The sequence below is a fragment of the Sus scrofa genome, chromosome 18 (genome assembly GCF_000003025.6).
Source record: "Sus scrofa isolate TJ Tabasco breed Duroc chromosome 18, Sscrofa11.1, whole genome shotgun sequence".
Taxonomy (NCBI): domain Eukaryota; kingdom Metazoa; phylum Chordata; class Mammalia; order Artiodactyla; family Suidae; genus Sus; species Sus scrofa.
This window is the reverse complement of record NC_010460.4, coordinates 20,260,390-20,283,463: the sequence shown is the minus strand read 5'-3', so window position 1 is coordinate 20,283,463 and position 23,074 is coordinate 20,260,390. Positions and strand designations below refer to the sequence as shown.

The following is a 23,074-nucleotide window of genomic DNA, read 5'->3' as shown; positions in this document are numbered from 1 at the left end:
CAGTTCCTTTGCCCTGGGTGCCCCTGGCTGCCTGATTGAGGCTGGCCTTTCAGCACAGGCAGCCTCCAGCGCACTTGCCCCCCATCCTACCATGAGTCAAAGGAGGCCACAGGAGGACCCTGGTCTTTCCAGCTTTGCCCCACCCGTGGAGCCACTAGACATCCAACTTAGCTCCTGGAGCAGGAGAGGTAGGACAGTTAATTGAGCCCCCAAGGCGATAGGAGACTCCTCTGTGGTCTCTCAGCTGAGCTCTGAGACCTTCTCCCCCAAACACCCCTGTACTTTTTAGGAAAGGTTTCAGAATCCAAAGGCTGATTGGCCAGGGAGGGCCGGGACCAGCCATCATCTAGTAAGACCCTGGCCCCCCCACACACACCTTTCCCAGCTCTTGCTCCCTGCTGCCCGGCCACTGTCTGGACTGGGAGAATGACTCAGCCCCCACCACCTGTTTGATTGAAGAAGCTCCTGTGTTAAGAAGCTGGAGGGGACCGGTTGCAGGGGAGGGGCCGAGAAGAAGGCTGTGGGAAACACCCACGGCCACCTTCCCTCCCTCAGTCGCTCCCAGCGGGGAGGGTGGGGAGTGCTCCCTGTCTCCCCCTTCCCTCCTCCCCTCTGCCCGTCCTCCTGCACCCGCCTCAGGGAGGGGTGAGGCCACAGCCCAGCCGGGTGGCCACTGAGGTGTGTGTGTGCTGCCTGGGACGGGAGCTCTTCCTCAGTAATTAGGAGACGTGCAAATTAACAGCCTGTGCAGTTTGTATTAATTTGGTAAATAAGCCAGAACAATTTCATTAGTGGCACATTAATATGCTTGGGAGCAGGAGGACGTGTCCCACTGTGAGGCAGCAGGGCCCGCGGGCAGCCCGGGTCCAGCACGTCTCCTGCCCTCCCTCTGGCCGTGGCTGACTGGACCACACCTCCTGATGACCTGGGTGGAGAAAGAGCCCCGTCCACTGAGCAGAAAGGCATCTGTTTGTTCACTTGGGTTTGGTCACACTCACTCACTAGCTCTTCCCATCAGCCTGCAGGCCCCTCATCTCCCGCTCGGGGTGTAAGAAACCCAGAGCTCCTCTGGGCGGGGGATGGGTACTAAGGGACCTGAGCTCAGCCACACTGGGCTACCACTGGTTGTAACTAGCCCAGCTGCTGTCACCTGGCCCTTTAGTTGAAGGAAGAGGAAGCAGTCTTAGGCCACCAGGAAGTCACGGCTAGAGTTAGGATTTGAACCCAAGTCCGTCTGACCACAAGATTCATGCTGCTTGTATTACCGGGCAGATTCAGAGAACAAGCTTCATTCACCCTGGAGCTCACAGTCTAGCTGGAGAATAAAGACATTTGGAAAGGAAATAACTGTCCCTACCAGGAAGTCACTACCTGATGACGAGGAAGCATTTGTATGTCAGGCACTCTTATAAGTGTGTGCCATGCTCATATGAGCTCATTTGGTTGTCAAAACAGATCCTCGGAGGCAGGTACTATGGCAATTCCAATTTTACATACAGTACACAGAGGATCAGAGAAGGCACTTGTCTGACCAGAGTTCATGCAGGGGGTGGGTGGATTTGTCTGAAGCGAGTGTGTGCCCTCAACCTCTGGCCGAACCCTGGGCTCTAAGTGTCAAATGAGGGTGAGCCCATGATGTTTGGGGTCAGGTGTTCAGGTCACTGCAGGCCAGGGGCTCGGGAGGCCTTCATTGGAAGACGGTGTTGAAGGTGGAAGAGCTCAGCTCCCGGGTCCTCATTCAGGACCCCAAAACCCCGCCCACTCTGCCAGCTTCAAGAGGAGAGGAGAAGAGCTGCTGGCAGGTGCCCAGACCAGCAGGAGTGCACAGGAGGCAGCACCTGGGTGTCCTTCAAGACCTGAGGACCAGGTCTGACCTTGAGGCATCTCGGCCTCTGTTCTGTCTTAACCAGGGTTATCACCAAGCCAGCTCCTCCATGTGGCACCACCCACCTGCTTCCCACAGTCTCAGGAGGCAGTCTCCTCTCCCAGCACGGTGTGTGCCCACGTCACAGCATTTAGCTCATGAGCATCCAGGACAGGGAATGAGAAGAGCCACCATCTGTTCCTTGCTGACACTGCTTGTGTCCACATGTCCACATACTCCATGGCCCCCTCAAGGCCGAGTCAGCCCACGTGTATGCTCACCAAATGCCCACACCCTCATGAAGTGCTCTGGCAGCCCAGGGTGGTCACCCAAGGCCATCCTCCCTGATGTCATATGCTGGTCAGTATACGAGGCCTCCCTAGGGAGACCGTGAGTCCTGATCTCTTGCTGGAATGCCAAGGTGCCAGAGACACCGACAACCAGGTTGTCCAGCACCATGCGCTTTGCAGCACACTCCACGAGTGGCGTCTGGTTCCTGTGTGCAGTAGCTTCTGAAAAGAAAGCAGGAGAGCTTTCTCGTGTATTTGACAGAAACGAGGTGGCCCACCCCCAGCTCCTGTCGTCATTTTGAGGCAACTCGTCGGAAATGCTGTCTGTGTGAGTGTGTGTGGTCCAGCCTCACGCCGCACGAGGCCATGGTTGCAAATTCACTTAGTTGCTAAAATTTATTTGTAGCCTTAAGGTTGGCGCTCCTGGTAGTTTTTTGATTGTCTGTGGATGTGCAGCAAAAACCGTGAGTCTCCTGGTGAGCACGTGCCCAGCTGAGGCCTAATGGGGTGCCCGGCCGCCTTGGTAGTGCTCTTGTCCTGCACACACGTGTCCCCCTCGCGGTCTGCTTAGCGCCACAGTTTCCAGTTGTTTTGCACTTTTTTTGTTGCAGTTGAAAGTGGCCTCCAAGCGTAGTGCTGAACTGCTGTCTAGGGTTCCTGAACACGGGCTGCGAGGTGCCTTAAGGAGGAAATCCATGTGTTAAATAAGCTTTATTCAGGCAGGAGTTACGGTGCTGTTGCTGGCTGTGAGTTCAATGTTAATGAGTCATCAATATGTATTAAACAAGGCGCCTTTCCGCAGAAACACTCATAGAAGAAGGTTATGTATTGATAAGTTCATGAAAATGTGACTAGAATCTTATAGGAACCTAAGCCTGTGCTTCCTCTGGAGGCAAGCGGTTCAGGATTCGCTCATTCATTGTTCCTGGTGACCTTATAGAGCATAAGTATCACAAATACCTGTATCTATATCTACGAGTATGTGCATGTATATATATATATGTTTTTTTAATTAGAAAATGTAAGAAATTTGAGTCTTAAAAGTTGACTAGAGAAGTGGAGCTTTGACACATATGGACCCACATAGTGTTACCATCAAGCCACACACGCCTGGCAGTCTGTAACACGGAAACGTGATGAAGGGTGAACACATTTACCAGCCTGGGCGCGCCCTGCTGAACCCTCTGCTGATTCCCCCGCAACTTCCCAGAGCTATAAGGGTCAAGGCCTCTGATCCTCAGACTGAACCCATGTGCCCATCCAGGCTGGGGCATGCCTGGGAGGATAGACGCGGCATAGGACTTGGCCAGAGAGGCCGGAAGCCGAGAGACTGGGGAGCAGCAGGGACCCCGGCCCAGCCCTCCAGTCCTCCGCTAAGCCCAGCCCACCTTCCCCTGAGCGCCTTTGTTAGATTGAGAAATTACTGTGGTGGCGGCAGCTGCAATAAAGGAGGAAGCAGAGACCCCTGGGCGACAGCTTTATCTCCCTCTACAACCCGAGATGGATTGGGCGGCGGCCGCTGTGCCCAAGGCCAGAGCTCTCTTCCTCTGCGGCTGGCGGGGCCCAGGGCCTTGTCAAGCCCAAGTTAGCAAATCGATTGCAGGCAGGGAGAGACTGGGTAAGTGTGAAGCCAGGGCTCTCCTGCCAAGAGAGCCCCACGTGTGGCTGCTGGTCGCTGGGCTCTCCCTCTGGTGGGAGCCTTTAGAGCCCGGCGTCTGCTTCGTGGCCGCAGAGGGTGCCGTGTGCGTCTGGTGTTCATTGTGTCGAGTGGCGTCTGAGCGTGGACGCCTGACAGGCACCTGCAACCCGTCCCTGGGGTTCTTGCCTCCATCCCAGCCATCTGGGCCAAGAGAGGCCATAAGGCTCCTTGTCACAGCCACGCCGCCCCACGCAAGCCCTCGGGGCTGGAGGGAGGCCTTGTGCTCGATCGAGCAGAGCGGCCGTTCTCAGTTTTAGGAAAAGGACACTTGGCGGCGAAAACGGTGGAAGACAAGAGGTCTGGGAACGGGGGAGCCAGTATGAGCCTGGGCTCAGGGTGGGCCCGGGAACTGTACCTTTTTCATTTGCTTCCAGCGGGGCGTGAGGAGGCATCTCCTAAGCCCTCACTTGCAAAGGAGCCCGGTGGTTTGATGGTGGGAGCCCTCGGCACCACCCGCACAGTGCCCGTTGTCTCATGAGGCCCCAGACACAAGGCAGGCAGCCCCTCTGTTCTTCCTCCTGCTTCCCAGGATTCCTTTGGGACCTGCTGCAGCTGGGCCTTAGCATGTTTGATGGTGGTCTTCCTGTGTGTCATTGTGCCCGTCCCTGTTCTTGTCTGGCCACTGCTAGCCCGGCAGCCTCTCCCCCCATCCTTAGCCCTCCAGGCCCTGGGCATTTGCAAGGTGGCAAAGGACTGGATCCTCAGCCCGTCACTCACCTCCATGAACTGTGGTCCCTGCCTGGTTGGTGAGCTCTTGGGTCGCCTGTGTTTTATTAAGCAAGCACCATTTTGTCCGCCTGTCCTCTCCCACAAATGCAGGTCCCCCAGCCAATAAATTGCCAGCTTTAGAGAAAAGCAAAAGGTATTTTGCCATCAACCCGTGCTTGATGCTGGTTCTCCCCGCCCCCCAGCCCTCAGCGGTGTGGTGCTGGTGTTGGGTAGACCCAGCCCAGCAGAGGCCAGCTCTGCCAGGGACATGCCAGATCCCAGGGTCCTAGCTGGTGCAGGGAACTGGTCTTAACCCAGGGCAAAGCGAGAAAGGGGGTCAGAGGTGTGGCTAGAGGTGCGGAGGGCTGGAGTGGGGAGGGCTGCCGAGAAAGAAGAGGTCTGTCTGCCCCAGGACCAGGAGGCAGAGAGGGATTCTGCCCTCGGCTCTGCCCCTTCTTAGCTCCACTCCCCTTCTCCATGCCTTCCTTTCCCCGCCAACATAATCAAGTTGGATGGGCCTGCTGTAATATCTTTTTTTCTAGCTCTCATAAATTCTTCATATCCCCTTCGGTACCACACCCGCACTCCAGGCATTACTGAACTTGCATTTCCACCCGAAGGGGTAGCAGGGCCTCAGGTAGGAAGAAGATGTTCAGGAATATAGAAAGAAGCCGGGGTTCCACCTTGCTGGTCCTGCTTCTTGTCCACCCCCCCACCTCACCCCACCCCCGCCGCCGCCCCACTGCCATCCCTCTGCCCACCCAAGCCACTTCTGTCTGCTTGTAGGGAGTCTCGTCCCCACATCTCTCCTGGCTGAGTCGGGACTCCACCAGGTGGGTGGGCTGCTCTCCCCACCCCCATGGCCCCCAAACCTACCTCTGCCCTTGGCTGCCACCCCTGGCTCCAGCACAGGCTTCAGAGAATTCCCAGGTATTTAGACGTTCATTTTATTGCTTAATCGAGCTTGAAACCCTTTAAATTAATACAAGTTTTTACGTTTGGCAGCAGAGGCTTTTACAGGCCCCTTTAGCAGGGGAAGAAAAAGGTTGGGAGAGAATCAAAGAAGGAATTTATCCGGGGCCATTGCCGTGGTGAGGTGGGAGCAGAGTCCGTGCCGGCTCTGGGGTCCTGGGTCTTGGGGAGCTCCTCAGGGGCGGAGGCCCAAGAGCCCGTGGGCTCTGCAGGGATCCCTCGGGGCCTGGGCTGATGGCAGTGAGTACACCTTTCCAGTTACTCCGTTTGAGGGGTAACCTGCTGAAGTCACCCCCTAACTGGCCCCGTGCGCTAGTGTACTTCCTGCCCGCATCTTTTTGCCCACCTGTCCCCTTTCCTCCTCTCCTCACCTGGCTTTCCTCCTGCCACTTTCTTTTATTTTTTTTTTTTTTTCGACTTTTTTTGTAGGGCCGCATCCACAACATATGGAGGGTCCCAGGCTAGGGGTTGATTCGGAGCTGTAGCCACTGGCCTACACCGCAACCACAGCCACAGCCACAGCAATGCCAGATCTGAACCGCATCTGCGACCTACACCACAGCTCATGGTAATGCCAGATCCTTAACCCACTGAGCGAGGCCAGGGATTGAACCTGCATCCTCATGGATACTAGTCAGATCCATTTCCACTGCGCCGTGACAGGAACTCTAGGGCCGCTTTCATCACCTTCAGTAAGCATTACTTCAGGAGTTCCCATTGTGGCTTAGTGGGTTAAGGACCTGACTAGTATCCATGAAGATGTGGGTTCAATCCCTGGCCTTGCTCAGTGGGTTAAGGATCTGGTGTTGCCATGAGCTGTGGTGTAGGTCACAGACACGGCTCAGATCTGGCATTGCTGTGGCTGTGACATAGGCCAGTGGCTATAGCTCCAATTTGACCCCTAGCCTGGAAGCTTACATGTTTCACAGGTGCGGCCATAAACAGGAAAAAAGGGAAAGAAAAGCATGACTTCATCCAGCTCTTCTAGAAAGAGCACAAGTTCCCCTCTCTTTGGGGATTGCCTTGCTCCCTAGGGCCTGCCTGTTTTCCTGGCAGAGCTGGGCTCAGTGGGTGCTGAAGCAGGGTGGGATGTTTCCAGAGCTGTGTCTGTGCCTCCCTCACCCTTGACCTTTAACTGCACGTGCGCACACGCACACACACACACACACACATACATACACACACACACCTCACTTAACCTCAGGAGGATCCAATTTACCCTAGTGGCTTTCTGCCAAGAGGAAGGGGAGGAGATTTCTGAGAAGAGAGGGGAGTTTTGAAGTTGCTCTGTTAGTGACATAAATACCAAAGGTAATTCTGGAATGTGCGAGAGACTGAAAAAATGTAGACCCCACTCCCAGCCCGGAAGTGAAGGGTTCTGAGAGGCTCCAGCCAAACACCCGCTCTCTGCCTCACCCTTCCAGCCGCTCCGGGCCCTCGGAGTGACTGTGAGCTCTGGGCCTCGGCGCCGCTCTCCTGCCCTGCACACCCGGGCCCCCGCTGCAGGCCGACGCCCCTCTCTCTCTCTCCCCGCAGGTGGAGGTGGAGGTGGAGAGCATGGACAAGGCCGGCAACTTCATCGGCTGGCTGCACATCGACGGCGCCAACCTGTCCGTCTTGCTGGTGGAGCACGCGCTCTCCAAGGTCCACTTCACCGCCGAGCGCAGCTCCTACTACAAATCCCTGCTGTCTGCCGAGGAGGCCGCCAAGCAGAAGAAGGAGAAGGTAGGCTGTGGATTTGGGCCTGGTGGGGAGCCGCGGGAGCTCTCCTCGCCCTCCCTTCTACCCCCTCACGCCAGCACCTCGGCCTCCGTCCGCCGGGCCAAAGCGGGTCTGTCGTCCCCCAACTGAGTGACCCCAGCGGGCCCTGGAAGGTGACCTTGGAGTAATGAGAGAAACGACTGGGGGTGCCCCTGGACAGTAGGAGACCCGAGGCCTGCCTTCCTGCCCTGACCCTGCAGTGCTCTCCGAGGGGCCCGCCTCCCAGTCTGAATTTCCCTCTAGTGCCCTGCAGGGAAGCCCGTTTTGGAAGCTGCCCCAGGAGATGCATAAAGCTGTTAGGACAGCAGATTTACAGCCCATCAGTCTCCGCAGACACTGCATTGAGGAGACAAGGGGGGTGGGTCGGGAAGCAGCTTTTGGAAACAAATGGACGATTAAGGAACCCGGCAGGCAGCGGTTTGGTGATGGGAGCTGGGCTCAGCACCCCTCCCCTCCCCCTCAACTCAGCCTGTCGCCACTGACTTACAGCCCAGCCCCGATAATGGGGATAAATCAGCCGGCCACCAATTTGTCAGGGCTTCTCTGAGCTTGAGGAGGATTTCATGGGACAGCCGTGCTGAGCCATAAATTTGTTTCAGGAATAAACGTTTCCTTCCCCATGGGGCAGCCATCTGGCTTACGACTCACCTCTCAGAGCCAAGGCCCAGACACCTGTCAAAAGGAGCCAAGGGGGCTTTGGGGCTTGGAAGGTTCCTCCCCCTCCTCAGCCCACCTCGGCCACCTCCTCACTCTGCTTCTCCCCATCTTTCCTCTAAGAGGACACGGCACTTCCCCCAGGCCGCCTTCCTGGATCTCCGTGTATCTCTTATTCCCACCCCCTGGGGACTAGGGCAGATGGCCAACCCTGCTAGAGGCGGAAGGTTCTCCAGGGAGAGGTGGCCCCAAAAGCTGGAACAGGTGAGAAGTGAGCCGGCCTCTGGGGGCCTCCGAGGAGCGTGCCGACCTTCTTTGTCCCAGTTCCGCTCCTAGTCAACCCTGTCTTCCAGAGAGGTGGGGATGCTGGCAGCCTCGGCTCCTACAGCAGAGGAGCCTCCTCTTGGACTGCCACCCTGTGTCCTCTGCTCACTGCAGGGAAGTGGAGGTCACGGGGCGGCAGTGCCTCACGTGCAGAGGTGCAGAGTTAGCAGCTGGGGGTCAGAAGAGCAAGCCCTGCTCCCTAAGGCCCCGATTCTGAGGCATCCTTGCCCCCCCGCCTCCGCCCTGCTCCCTGGCTACTCTGCACCTGAGCTGAGGAGCTGTCTCTGAGTGCCCTTCTGCCCTCTGAGAGCAGAGACCCCAGAGGGACAAGGAGAGGACAGAGAAGGGAATCTGGGGGAAGGTGGTCCCCAGCTGAGGTGCCGAACTGGGCTTCACTGTTTCCTACGCAGTGGATTTGTCTGAAAGAGCCCAAGTCATCATTTCACTGGTGCCATGTGATGCTGCCGAGGAGTAATTAGCAGTGATTAATTACTTACCGGGGCTGCGGGGTTTTATTCCAGCCCAATTAAAATGCAGTGCATGGTTCAGCGCGGGGGGGCCCCCGCCTGCCTCCTGGGCCCCTCTCCCTCGCGTCTCCTCTGCTTCGAGGACCCGGGGGAATCTAGCGTGGTTGCCTTCTCCTGGCGGGGCTGGTTCCCGGGAGCGGCGTGGCCAGAGCTTGGCAGCCCTCGGAGTCGGCTGGCTTCAGAGGAAGGGGTTTGGTGGTCAGCGGGGGGACAGTGAACCACACGTCGGACGTGTCCCCAGGACCCCAGCCTTACACATCGGGGTTTAAGGACCACAGTAGTACTTGAGAGCTGACTGAGGAAGATTACACAGATTCTTTGAGCGCAGGAGCGTGCAGACGTCTTAGGTAGGTGTGATTACGTGTGTGCATTTGTGAGCAGGTCCATCTGGGGACACCCGGCAATGCTGAATTCCCAGGCCTGAGAGCTCGGCTGCCTTCTGCCAGGCCTCATTCCTCCCTGTGCCTCGCCGACTCCTCTCCTTGAGAAGAGGCTAGTCAGGCCCTCGCCTTCCTCCGTAGGAGGCTGGTGCCGGGTTACCCCGCCCCGTCCTTCAGCATCCTCAGGACCAAAGAGGGAGCCGCAGATGGCAGCTGTCTGGACTCTTCCCCCAGCCCCCTCGTCCCCCACTCGTGCCCCAGCAGGGCCCTGGACAGGGCTGGATTGGCCATTGATTGGCTTTTATTGAACTTGGCTTCCCCACTGCGGGCATGAAGGCCTCTACCGGCCTGGCGCCATGCCAGCCCCACCTCCAGAGCCTCCTGAGCAGCGATATGAAACAGGCTTTAGAAAGGAAGGGCTGCAGCCAGGGCAGCCTCGGCCCACAGTGCCCATGCCTGCCAGGAGGAGGACCCAGGGCTCCCCAGGGAGGAAGAGGAAGAGGGAGGGCCACGGGCAGGGTGAGGGCAGGAGGAGAGACAGCCTCCGCTCCCGACCGGGCCCAGGAACGCAGAAGGGATTTGAGCGGGGGGTGGGGGTGGGGGACTTCCCTTGCCCACCGTCCCCCTGGGCCTGTAGCCAGGACCGCGGAGGGGTCACAGAGGATGTCTGGCCACTGTGGCGTTCCCCTCCCTTCCCCATTCTGCAGAGGGCCAACAGAGGTCAGTGTGGGCAGAAGACACCCTTGTTCTAGAGGTGGGAGCTCAGGCAGCCCAGCCCAGCCAGCAGACCAACTTCCCTCCAAGAAGCTGCCTGCAAGTCTCCACTACTGGAGGGGCCGGGCCTTTATGCCACAGGGAAGCCGAGCTCCTCCATCCCTCCCTCTGCCCTTTGACAACCTCGTGCCCCTGGCGTCTTCTCACCTCAGCAGGCAGCAGGGAACACCCCTCTGCTCCCCTCCTACCGCCGCGTGAGCTGGGGGACCTTGTGCAGGACTGGCCCCCTGCTGCCTCCACTGGAAGTAGGGGCCCAAGGGGCAACGCCAAGGCTTTGCAGCGTCCAGGACCTCCAGCTGCTGCCCACCTGAGCCTGCCAGCCAAGCAGCTCCACCTCCTCTCTCCCGGCAGGAATCCTCATGCTGTCGCCTGAGGCGCCTTTACCTGAGGAGCCCTTAGCAGTTTCTCTCTCGCCCTGTCAGTCTGTTCCCAGTCCATCAGCGCTGCAGAGGCGCCTCCTTCCCCCACAGCTGGGGGATGCGGGAGGGGTTAGGACGAGGGCCCTGTCTCTCCAGCCTGCTTCCTGCTTGGAAGGGAGGGAGCAGCCGGGTGTGAGCGGGAGGGCCACTAACCTGGTCTGGAGGAGGCAGGGGCAGGGATGGCAGACCAGCTGGAGGGTGGTACCAGTGGGGAAGGGAGGCAGGGGACAGACTGATGGAGACGGGGCAGGGTTCAGCTCTCTCTCCTCGCACTAGGCCGGGTCTCAGAGTCAGATCCATCCTCAGGCTGCAAGGACCCCAGTGGAGCTGGGAGCCTGGTAAGAGGGACTGACTGAGTGGTCCCCTCCCGGGGGAACTTCCAGCTAAGGGGACTCAGGGGGAAAGACTTAGCCTCTCCAGGCTGTAGGCTTTGGTGTTGGGCACAGCTGTGGCTCCCCCAGTGTGCTGTGGTCTGGGATTAGAGAGGCCCTTTGCTGGGGAAGTCAGAAAGTTAGAGGCCCCCTTCTCTGTGAGGCAGGCGGGGCCTTGAGGCACAGGCCAGGCCTCTGATCTGGCTGAAGTTCTTCCACCTGCCTCCCCCCCCTTTGCCCTTTGGCCAAGCCTGGGGTTCTTGGCAGCAGAGCTGTCTAGGTGCTGGTGATGTGGGAAGTGAGAGGGGTTGGGAGCTGTTGGGGTTAGCGCCCAGCCGCAGGCCAGGGACCCACAAGCTCAACCCCACAGGGGCAGAAGGCAGCGGGTAGTGCTGTGTGTGGCAGGAGCTGGGCCTGGGTAATGTCTGTCCTTCGCCGACACTCCCCCGGAGCCTCCCTGGCTCAGACAGTGCCTGAGGCTTATTCCAGTTCTCAGGGCCCTCACCTCCCTTCTGGTGGAAGGACACACCCTCGAGCCACATTAAAGGCAGGAGCCAGGCGTCTGCAGTGTGGCCCAAAGTAGTTAATTTCCAGCCTTCCTGCCCTTGAGCTGCTTCCTGATGCCACCCTGGAATCTGCATGTCCTCTTGCAGTGGGCCTTGTGGTCAAACTGCCACTTCTTGCAAGGGAAGAAAAGGAGACTCAGAGAAGGCACATGACTTGACCAAAGTCACACAGCAGATTAAAGGGCAAAATGGAAGGATCAGAGTCCATATTTCCCACTGCTCCATGTTGCCTTTTGTGTCCAGAGGCCCAGTCAGTGCCAACACTCCCCCTGAAGAGCTCTAGGGCCAGGCTGCCTGTGTTCAGATCCTGGTTCTCTGACGTCTAGGAAGCCCGTGTACCTGTTTCTTCACTTGTAAAAACAGGGCTAATGTTTTTACCTTTTCAGAGGGTCATTGTGGGGATTAGAGCTGGTTCTTAGGTGACGTTGAATACGCCACCTAGTAAGCATATACGTTTTTAGCTAATACTTCCATCACCCCTGTTCCTGTGTGTGCATCTGTGGGACCCTGTGAGTGGTCCCGTCCCCCGGGCTCCCCTACCCCCTTTCCGCCGCTCAGCCGGAAAGCCACCTCCCTCCCTGCGCTGACAGGCTTCACCACCGGGATAATCTCCTGGCCGCGGGATTGGACTTGACGCACTGTCACCCCGAATCAGCTTCTGAGCCGCTGCAGCCCTGACAGTGCAGGGCGAGGGCAGGAAGTGGGGGGGGTGGCCCGACTTCCGAGCTGGGGTCAGAGCAACCTGCTCGAGGAGAAAAGGACAGAGGGGTTGCTGAGAAGAGGCATCCTGGCACAGGTGCTGCCTTCCCCTCCACGGCCCAGGGCGGTCACTTGGAGAGCATTGGGACACCAGTGGCCCCGTGTTGGTGGGAGAGCCTGGAGAGTTCAGAGCCGCCCCCGCAGGGTGATGTGAGGGAGGGAGATGGGTACCCGACTGGTTCTCACAGGCTGGTGTGCCAGGGAGCCTTTGGTTTTGCCTCACTTTCTCTGGGCCCCTCGGAGCGCACCTAAGTCGGACAGGCTGGCGTGGGGCCCACTCCCTTGTCAGTCAGCTCCCAGCTGCTTCCGATGCCGGCCAGAGTTTGCGAATGGCTGGATCAGAAGTGCCCCCCACACCCCGCCCCAGGTCGGAGAGTTTCAGGGGCTCAGCCCAGTGTGAGCGCCCTGTGGTGACGTCATCTCCACGCTCACCCCCCCTGGAGCAGTGGTCTGACCCCCAGAGCCCCTTTCCTGGCGCCCTTTCTGACTTCACCTCCAAATCCCCTCCTCCCCTCCGCTGACCACACACGCAGGTCTGGGCCCACTACGAGGAGCAGCCCGTGGAGGAGGTGGCGCCCATGCTGGAGGAGAAGGAGCGCTCGGCCAGCTACAAGCCAGTGTTTGTGACCGAGATCACCGACGACCTGCACTTCTACGTGCAGGACGTGGAGACAGGTGAGCACACAGGCCCTGCCGCCTCGGGGCCCCTCTGTTCAGTGGGAGGAAGGGACGCAGCCGCGGGCTTCCAGGGGCTGCCCCGGTAGCGTGTGGCTACCGCCCACCTCCCGGGCCCGGATCTGCACTCTGGCCCTGCAGGTCACTTTACCAGCTGCTTGTGAGCCCTGCAGTGGGCGAGGCTGAGCAAGTCCTCGGAGAACTGGTGAGGTACCCAGTTTGTCCGGGTGGTGCTCTGAGGCTCTTAGGTAATTGTTTTGCTCCCAGACACCCCTGGCGGGCCTGGGCGTGAGGGCTTGTAGCCCTCACCATCTCCACGTGGTCAGGAAGTGTAAGCCCCCGCCACTCAGTGCCCCTCTCCCTGCCAGCTTCCTTGGGAGGGGAGGAGGGGGAGCCCAGGCTCGTCTCTGCTGGGGTTTCTCCTTCTCTAGAGGTTACCATGGCCCTGAGTGGTAGCCGGTTGCCATGGAAACAGGCGGCGCTCTGGGGGAAGTCATCTCCAGGAAACCTCTCTGAAGGACCCTCTCTCTCCATCCTCCTCCTTCCTCCAGCCCCCAAGCGCTATGCGCCGTGGCCAGGGTTCCCTTCACCAGAGACTCGGGCTTCCGGGGGAGAGAGGGCAGCAGAGACGGCTCGCACAGCAGCTGTGCTGTGACCCCTCCAGCCCAGCTTCCCCCCTTCACTCCCTTTCCTCTCGTCCTGACCTCCCTCCTCATTGCACCCTGTGCTGGGAAACGTTGTAGTTGAGGTCAGAGGAAAAAACTCTCAGAGTCACCTCTCAGCCCAAGGAGCCAGGTCCCCTCACAAAGCAAGAGGCACCTGAAGCTGTCAGTGGCACTCAGGGCAGCCCCGTGGGTGGCAGGCTGCAGCCCTCCCCCCAGGCCCACTTCAGATCATCAGCAGCCTCGTCTCAGCTACTTCCCCTCTAATGATATTTCCCAGGCAGCTGCTCTCGTGGCGTTATCATTTCACCAGGAAAAACCAACTGTTTGGGGCCCTGGGCTGGCCATACTTAGAGGGGAGGAAGGCCTGGGAGGGGCTGGGTGGAGCTGATGAGCCTGCAGGGTTAGGTTCTCTTGTGCTCAGTCAGCTGCAACCCCAGTGAGAGGAGGCCCGACCATTGCTTGGGAATGAAGCCAAGAGGGGGCCTCCAGCTCTGGGTGGCGCGAGGAGGAGGAGTCTAGGTGGTGGCCAGGTGGGACAGAGAGCTGTTCATAATCGCAGGAGGCAGTGAGAATGGCCCTCAGGAGCTTGGGGGAAGGGAGCTCCAAGAAGACCCTTCCCAGGGTAGGCCAGCTCCTGGTCAGGCTGCATCCGGCCCGTGGGTCCTACTATAGGGCCTGTGTTAAGTAAGAACAGACCCTGGAGTCTCCAGGGGACGGAACTTGAGGGTTCAAGGCCATGGCTCACAACGTCTCTGCCATCTCAGCCCCGTCTGGTGCCAGCCCCATCCCCTGCCTGGCTGTCTTCTGGCAGCTCTTGGAAGCCAGGGCAGAAAATGAGGAGAGAAGGAGAACTTAGCAAGGAACCCATATATGGTAGGAAGACTGGAGCAGGGAGTTGGGGGCTACGTGGCCCGGTGCCTGGAAAAGAGTCATGGGGGACTCCGGAGCAAACCCCGCCCTCCGTCACCTCCGTGGAGACAAACCTCAGTGTGCACGGCCTCCCTCTCCTGAAACCCTTCGCCCCTCCGGGAGGCAGGGACCGCCTCGCGCCCTGTCGCCCGTCTCCTAATTAGAACCTGCCTTCGGGAAGGACCGGCTGAAATGATGAACACGTTGCCGTTGGCTGTAAATGACCAACCAGGCTCCGCGTAAGGACCTCCCGGAGGCTTTGCCTGCTCACAGAAGAGCTGTTGCCTTGGAGCGAAATAATAATAATAATAAAAATAGACCAAGTAGAAGAGGATCTTGTCTGTGTAGAGGTGGCTCCTTAGTCCCTGAAATGTTACTGTCTGGGCAAGGCACGCAGGCTCAGGAGAACGTCAGAGGGTTTACTGCCGGGCAGGGGGTGGGCACTGCTTCTGAAAAGTCCCTAAAACCATGACCATGGGCGCAGGGGTCCTAGAGTGTGGGCACACGTCCTTGTGCTCCTCCAGGGTCCCTCTTCCACACAGTGCAGTTAGCGAGCGGCCTGCGCGGCCGGGGCTTTGCTGGGTCTCGTGCAAGTTAGCAGACCCCGAGTGAGCTGTGCAGTCTGTGCCCTGAAGGAGCTCGCAGGGTAGTTGCAGAAACATAAACTTAGACAAGGAGCAGATAAAGCCCGCTGCGGCAAGTGTGCCAATGGCCAGCATGTGTTAGACCCCTGAAACAGAGTGGCCTGGGGCCCTGGGGTCAGGGAGAGAGCCCCCACTTAGACCACACACCCGCAGCCCACCCCCCGGAGAGGGAGGGGGTTGCAAAGGGCTGGGGCGGAGCTTGAATCAGGGCCAGAGGGCCATAGAAGAGGAGCCACTGGGGACTGATGCTTAGCAGAGCAGGGGCAAGGGTTGTGGCAGGAAGGAGCTAGGGAAGGTACCTGAAGAGTCCTGGGGCGGGAGACAGACCAGCAGCAGGGCTGGTGACCCAGGGGCAGCGGTTCGGGAGAGACAAGGCAGGGGAGGGATCTCCCTCCCCCAGTTGAAGAGGGCAACGCGTTGGCATAGGAGGCGGGACCCCAGCCAGGCAGCACTTGGGGGTTCGGTTCAGCACGTGTCTCACAGGCACGTCGGGTGAGTGGCCAAGACTGAACAGACTGAGACCCGGCCTTGCTCCCCGTCTTTCACAGAGCAGCCTCTGAAGCCCTTTTCCTGTCTGGGGTCGTATGGGGCCCACCCTTCAGCTCCACTTCTGCCCCCGGGAGACGTTGCAGAGAGTGGCTGCTAGCAGTCACCCCCTCTGCGCCCCAGGCCAGGGCCAGCCCTGGTAGGAATGGAAGAGGCTGGTTGGCCTTGGCCTTGCTCCTTGTCCACTCACTTTCTCCATCTCCTTAACCAGAGGCCGGGAACATTCCATAGGGCGTCCCCGGCCAGTAGAACTGAGATTGGAGGACCAGATGTGCTTCTGAGGCCTGCAGTGTCAGCAAGATATTGTGAAACCTCCTTGACCAGGGACCAAGGAGGACTCCCCATGGGATGGGGACAAGCCAGCCCTACAGCATTCCACATCCTGCCCACTCCCGGGCCCTTCTTGAGATGAGACTCCAAGGATACACGGCAGCGGGTCTCACTCCCTCTTCCTCCCCCAGGCACCCAGCTGGAGAAGCTAATGGAGAACATGCGCAATGACATCGCCAGCCACCCTCCCGTCGAGGGCTCCTACGCCCCGCGCCGCGGAGAATTCTGCATTGCCAAATTCGTGGACGGAGAATGGTAAGCCACTTGGACCTGAGCAAGGCAGAGTCTTAAGCCGGAGGGATAGCGGGTCTCTCCCCAGTGCACAAGCCTGCAGAGCCGCCAGCCAGACTGCAGGCGTTTGCCCTTGCGGCCTGTTTCCATGGGTGGTGGATCTTGACCTTGGCCAGCTCTCCAGAGTGGCCCTCTTCGTTGCCCACAGCCGTCTGGGGCCTGCGCTTTAACCCGTGATTTTTCTGCAGTCCAACCAGCCTCTGGCCTACAGAAGTGTTGTTTCTTCTCTCTCCTGGGCTACTTCGTGGGGAGCCCTGGCCAGCTGGAGCTTTCCACCCCACGCAGGAAAAGTGATGTCAGGGCGTGGTTCTCCGTGAGCCCCAACCAGCCACTGAGACAGGAGCGGCAGCACTCCCAGGCCGCAGGAAGGTCACTTTTGTCTGATCCACCAAGGGTAGGGCCCGTGGCCTTTCCAGGGTGACGAAGTGACTTGGATGTGTTCCCTGCTGCGGCCTCCCAGACAGATCTGCCGGCTAATTACAGCTGCTGTTTAGTGCGCTGGGCTTAAACAGCAGCCATCAATCTAGTCATTAGTCCTGTTGCTTTATGCCCCGAGGACACGTTAATCTGCTCCACATGCTGCCCTCTCCCTCCCCCCGCTCCCAGCCATGCTCTGATTCCATTAGAGGGTGGCCCGTGGCACCCCGAACGGGGCCCTGGTGAAGACCAAGAACTGCCCTCTGTGACCAACCCCTGGGTGTCACTCTGAGCCCCGGGCAGGGAAGTGCTGTCCCCACTGCCCTGACACCGCTGAGCCTCCAGGCAGCCCAGACCCCTCAGTGCTGTCCCTTGAGCTTCGCCCTGACGCTGTTGCAGGTACCGGGCCCGCGTAGAGAAAGTCGAGTCTCCTGCCAAAGTGCACGTCTTCTACATCGACTACGGCAACGTGAGTGCGGGAGGGGGGCCCTTCAACACAGTAGGCCCCCAGGGCAAGCCCGTCTCACCTCTCCAAGGTCCCTCCAAGCTTTGGACCCCCTCCTGGACTGAGCAGTGAGCACACGGGCCTCTAAGAGGCCACTGACGCCTGGGTGACTGGGCAAAACCGGATGTCTAGTCAGAGGCCCGAGAGCATGGAGCAGTCCCCAGTCACAGCCCGGCTCCTCCGTCCTCCCTGAAGCGTGGGCCCGCGAAGGCGCTCTGCACCCCGTGGCGCCCAGTCCACATGGGCACTTGCGTGCTGATCCCCAGCACATTGCCAAAGCCAGGCTCTCTAGGAAGGGCCTGGTACCCCTGGGAGAATTGCCCTTGGGTAGGGTCTGGAATCTTGACAGTTCGCGGCAGCAAACAGGAGAGGAGGTTGTTGAGAACCACGCCGCTGCTGTGTGGCAGTGGTTGTCTGCTTTCCTCAAGGACCAGGGTGGAGGGTCCACTGATAGAAAGCCCGGAGCCAGACCGTGCTCCCAGCTTGCCACCTGGGCAGACGCAAAGGGAGAGGTCCTGCCATGCTCGGGGGGCTGCCGGGACCCTCTCCTTGGAGAGCTCTCCCAGCCGGGGCCCCCTGGCCTGTGTGGGAAGGTGGTCCGGGATCGCATGTCACAGAGGGAGGGCCCTGGGAAACAATGGAGACAGCAACAGAAGACCACTTGCCAGGCTGGTTATTTCAGGCAGTGTGCCAGCGCCACGCCCGGGCGAGAGGGTGTGAGGCCCGGCTTCCCAGGGCCTCTCACCCTGTGCATGTGGCTACATTGAAAGGAGTCCTGGGCAAAGCAGGGCTTCAGTGCGTGCTGAGTGAGGATTCCCAGGGGCCCAGCCACGGGCGTTGTCCCCTGAGAGCAAGGGGGCATCGAGTGTGTGATGCCTTTGGCTTGGCGTGTCCTCTGCAGAGGGAGATCCTGCCATCCACCCGCCTGGGCACTCTGCCACCTGCCTTCAGCACCCGCGTGCTGCCAGCTCAAGCCACAGAGTACGCCTTCGCCTTCATCCAGGTTCCCCAGGACGTAAGTCTCCATGTCCCCTCCTGCCAGCGGGGACCGTCCCATGACACAGCCGTGGCTGAGGGCACGGGGAGGAACTGACGACGGTGGTCTGTTAGCAGCGGCCTCGAGAGATGGGCGTGGCCGGGGAGGTTGAGGGAAGCTGGCATCAGAGCATCTGAGCTGGTTCCTGAGAAATGGGAGGCCTGGTCAGCCCGGGCACGTTGGTCGAAGACAAGTCCGCCAACTATGGTCGGGTGTTGGGGGCTTTGAAGGCAGAGGTAGGAGATGAGAAAACCAGCTAAGTCGGGCCCTTGTCTGCCGGGGCACGGAATTTATCCTTTGTCTTGTAGACAGGAGGGGCTGTGGCATTTTAGGCAGAGGTATCACATGGTCAGACCTGGTTTGGGGAAGTGGCTTCTGGTGGCATCGTCTGAGAGTAGGAGGAGTGCTTGGGGAGATGGTGGCAGCTGAGAGCCCAGGAGCCTGGAGACCAGCAGCCCAAGCGGGGCCACACTGGAGGCGCAGCGCTGTCAGAGCCAGTGGGGGTGCTGGAAGGGCGGCATCCAGCAAGGCTCTGGGTTTCATGCATGTGGACATGTGCTATTGGGAACGAGAAGGAGCAATTAGGGGCTGGGGGACCTCCAGGCAGCCTTTGGTATTCAGTTTAGAAAGCAAGCTAGAGCTAGAATCCTGGATTTTAGAGTTAAAACCATGAGTGTGTGTGGGGGTGAGTATGTAGAAGGTGGAATGGGAGAGACGGGGCCCCAACCTAGGGGCAGGGGGAGGCGCAGGCTGCAGGTCAGGCAGGCTGAGGGGACACCCCCAGCCCCTCCTCCCCAAGGAGGTCCCTGGTGCTCAGAGCGAGAGCAGCCTGAACAGCATGGTTAGAGCTGCTGCCACGCGCAGGGTGCCGGAGAGCAGACGGCAGGGTGGGAGTTGGTGCCGTGGCGTATTTTCTGCCCTTTCACGAATGTTGCTAACGAGCAGAAGAGAACCCGTAGGAGAAGATGTTGACAAAATAGGGCAAGGGGCAGTGTGTGGGGATGGGGACGTGAAGTGCCTGAGGTGACAGTGAAGGCAGAGGTGAGGACTGAGAGGGGCCATGCAGCAAGGGGGTGGTTCGTTTGGGATGCGGAAAGCCACTTTTCCTCAGAGACACAGGGCAGGTGGGTGGGGGGAGGGGGGGACCGGGTGGGCCCTTCCCTCGTTAGGATCTGAGCGGTGAGATGGTGCGGGCACGTGCTGGCTGGGAACAGGACCTGGGGCCCTCGCGGCTGTCGGTGTGGCTGGCCTCTCGGTCTGACCTGGGTGCGTCCCTGCTGCAGGAGGACGCGCGAACAGACGCCGTGGATAGCGTGGTGCGGGACATCCAGAACACGCAGTGCCTGCTCAACGTGGAGCACCTGAGCGCCGGCTGCCCCCATGTCACCCTGCAGTTTGCCGATTCCAAGGGGGACGTGGGGCTGGGCCTGGTGAAGGAGGGGCTGGTCATGGTGGAGGTGCGCAAGGAGAAGCAGTTCCAGAAGGTGGTACGTGCTGTGCTGGCGGGGCGGCCTGTCCTGTGTCCCTCTGTCACCACCATCTCGGAGAGGGACTGGGCGGGGACAGCACCAAGAGCCAGGGAGGGAGCAGGGAGCCGGGAGCCCACCATCCTGCTGCTCCTGCTAGGGAAAGATAATGGATTTGCGTTTGTTGGGGTTTAAAAAAAAAAAAAAAAGCTAATTACATCCCAAGTTAATTGACTGCTGGTTTGGCTGAGAACGCAGCTATAAACTGGAGCGGAAGGTGTCCCTTCACCCGTACCCTCTGGTGACAGGCCGGGAGGCTCTGCCAGAGTGCACACGGAGAGGGTCACCGCCCGTCATGCTCTCTCCGATTCTCACTTCCCCCTCCCCGGCATACGCCTCCCAAGTCCACGGCCAGCTCCCAGCGCTCCGTTGCCTCTGAGCCAGAGCTGCCCGGGAGGCAGCACCAGGGCCGGAAGGGCTCTGCCGGAACAGCCCTCCAGCCTGCTCAGGAGGGCCCGGGGCCTGGAGCTGGGCCTGAGTCTCACCCCCCCATCCTTCACGACACATCTGGCCCTTGAGATCAGCCTTGGGAAGCCTAAGGCTCCCGCTCATGAAGTGAGGCGAGCATGGCCTGCCTGGATGCTCACCTGGGTGGCCCACAAGGTCGGGGACTGACCCTTGGGGAACCAACCACCTTGCCCCACTCAGCCGTCGATCGCCAGGGCCAGGCCTCTCCCACTCCGCACGGTGTGCACCTGCATTGCCCCAGCCTCTCCCCACGACTCAGCTGCCTCAAAGGACAGCCCGGGGGGAGCCCACGAGCTTCTGCTCTTCCAAGTGGAGGGACAGGAGCAGCAACGCCAGACCCGGCATCCTCCCCTCCCCCTCTTGGCTCTCCTCTCACCCCACGTGGTCACGTGATGAATTGGTGGTTTATGGATCCGTGGCTGTGGTTTTCCAAGCTGATAACTCATTTGGCCAAGACCCCAGTGCAAAGCGCTCCAGCATCTCATCCGGACGGGAGAGGCTGCGCCCTGGTCTTCCCCCGGTTTCCCGAATCACTCCCAGGAGCTCACTTAGGTTTCCCTGTAAAAGAGGAGTTCTCAGTGTCCCCCTGTGAAGCTAACCCTGATGTCTCTGGTGTTTAAAAACACCTGACACGCGCGTGCTTCCACTTACTCTTTCAGCAAGTGTTTACCGGGGGCCCGCAAATCTCAGTGAACCAGAGACAGCATTTCTGCCCTGTGGAGCTTGAGCTTACACTCAAGCATGAGGAAACAAACCATAAAATATCACAGTCCGTGAAATCAAATATTAGACAATAAGTGCAATGGGAAAGAGAAGGTAGAAGGGAATCAGGAGTGGGTTGGACGGGGTGGTTGTGATCTTAAACCGGATCGCCTGAGGCCTGGTTAAGGTGATACCTGATCAAAGACTTGAAGAGGCGGGACCGGTGCCCAGGTGGACAGGAGGGGGCAGCGGGTTTCAGGAGATGGACCAGCCAGTGCAGAGAGTCACCGAACAGGAGGAGACTGGGGCTCCGCACTCGGGTTTTACTTGGAGGGAGCTGGGGACCTGCTGGGCAGGGAGGTGGCATGACCTGGCCTGGGTCCCTTCTGGCTGCTCAGTTGCAAACACCCCACCTTGACCACCTCCCTCTCCTGTCCCCCCAGATCACAGAGTACCTGAATGCCCAGGAGTCAGCCAAGAGCGCCAGGGTGAGTTTTCACCTCAGGAGCCCCAGAGGGTGTGGAGAGAGAGGGGCTTGGGCCCCTGGGGTCCAGCAGGGCCCACCTCCCTGACCAGCCCTTCTCTGTCCTCTCACAGCTGAACCTGTGGCGCTACGGAGACTTCCGGGCCGATGACGCAGATGAGTTTGGCTACAGCCGCTAGAGAGGGGATCGGGTCTGGCCTCCAGCACTGCTCACGCCAGTACCTCTTCCTCTGCCGGGAGGATGTTTTCAGCTCCAGACCTCAAATCAGGGGCATAGATTGGGTCCAGCTTTGCTTCAGTGTATGGAAATGACTTGTGGAATGGCATCTGGGCTGGGGGTGGGGTCAGGGGCACCCAGGGCTCTCGGGGGGGTGGGGGCAGGGCATTGTCTTCCGCGGTCTCTCCCAGCTGATTTTGTTTTTATTTGGGGGTTTGCGGTGTGTTTGGTTTGGTTTTTTAATTGTCCTCAAATCAGGAAGAAACACGAAAGACTTTGTCATAATGGAGGGCATATCCTGGCACCCAAGGCCAGCTGCCAGTTGGCACCCCACTTCGACCCCAGACCGCCCTTCTCCCCAGCTCTCTGTCCAGCTGTTGATTATGTGATTTCTCTGATACGTCCATTCTCAAATGCCAGCGTGTCCACATCTGCCCCTTTGCCAGCCTTCCCTGTTTCTGTATTTAAAGCTTTTTGAGACCCAATAAAATAGTACATGCTGTCTGCAGCCCTTTTGGTTATGATGGAACCCAGAGCCCAGGATGTCGGCATTCCCAGCCAGGAGGAGACCTGGGTGCTCAAATGACCCCCAAGGTCTAACCCATGTGCCTGAGCCACACCCTGTGGAAGCATAGCCCTGGGGAGCAGGGCAGAGCTTTAGATTTCCAAGCAATTCCTGGGGCCCGGTGGGCATACCTGTCACCATGGCCATCATGCAGGAGGCTGCAGATCTCTCTTGACTCATCCACACTTTCAAACCTCAGCAGCTCCACAAGCGGTGCCCAGGAATTTCCTGGTAGAAACGGCCAGGCAGGCAGCTGCTGGGACTTTCTTTGGACAGGACCTGTCAGAGTCCCAGCAGGGGGCCGGAGGGACTTGCAGAGGGAAATGGAGTGGTTTCCCTCTCCCTGCTCTAGCAGAAGGAAAGGCCGATGCCAGATAGGCAGGCATGGCACAGGTAGGGTCCAGAGCCCCTGGTCCCTGCTCAGCTTCCTCCATTGTGTGTTCATTGGCAAATGGAGCTAGAGGCCGGGGCTCCCAGAGGGGTCGGAGCCACCAGCCCAGGAGAGCTTGTCTTTCCAGGTTGTTAGCTCTCGCTCTATTTCATGTGACAGGGTATCCCTGAGTCCCCTCGGTGGAGCTGGCCCTGGAGCTCAGAAGCCTGAGGGGTTCCCTGAGAGCAGCACTGTGGTGTGTGCAGCAAGAGGGCGGGTGTGCATGCGGTGGGGGCTTTCTGTTCCCCCCCACCCCGAAGGCAGGCCCACTTTCACCATGGTCTCTTGTTTTATATTTCAATCCATTGTGGAGGCTGCTCTTGGAGAAGAGAAGGCCCGTTTCACCCATTTCTCTACCTCCTGGGAGGACCCAGAGGTAGGTCAGTGTGTCTTTGCTTGAACACAACTGGCACAGGCGCAAGATGCCAGCCCACTCTTTTGTGAAAGGGTCTGAAATCATCTCACTGTCTTAACAGTTGCCTTGGTTACATCTGCGCCCAAGGATAAACCCTCCGTGGTTCTCTAATTGAAATGATGCCTAAGCCTTCCCACTTCTTTCTTTTTCCCTCCAAGGCTGCTTTAGACAAAGGTCAGAA

General features: G+C 59.2%; 1 protein-coding gene across 2 annotated transcripts in view; it reads left to right on the top strand.

The window, feature by feature from the left end:
- Positions 1–21,991, top strand: part of SND1 (staphylococcal nuclease and tudor domain containing 1) — a 392,149-nt gene extending 370,158 nt beyond the window's left edge. The window contains exons 17-24 of one of the 2 annotated variants that reach the window (XM_021078633.1): positions 7,070–7,258; positions 12,602–12,743; positions 15,969–16,092; positions 16,945–17,014; positions 17,952–18,065; positions 19,370–19,573; positions 21,226–21,270; positions 21,380–21,991. In XM_021078633.1, coding sequence (XP_020934292.1) covers positions 7,070–7,258; positions 12,602–12,743; positions 15,969–16,092; positions 16,945–17,014; positions 17,952–18,065; positions 19,370–19,573; positions 21,226–21,270; positions 21,380–21,445 — 954 coding nt within the window. In that variant the 3' untranslated portion in view covers positions 21,446–21,991. Of the gene's footprint in view, positions 1–7,069; positions 7,259–12,601; positions 12,744–15,968; positions 16,093–16,944; positions 17,015–17,951; positions 18,066–19,369; positions 21,271–21,379 lie in introns of both variants that reach the window. The other variant, XR_002340257.1, reaches the window with a different exon arrangement.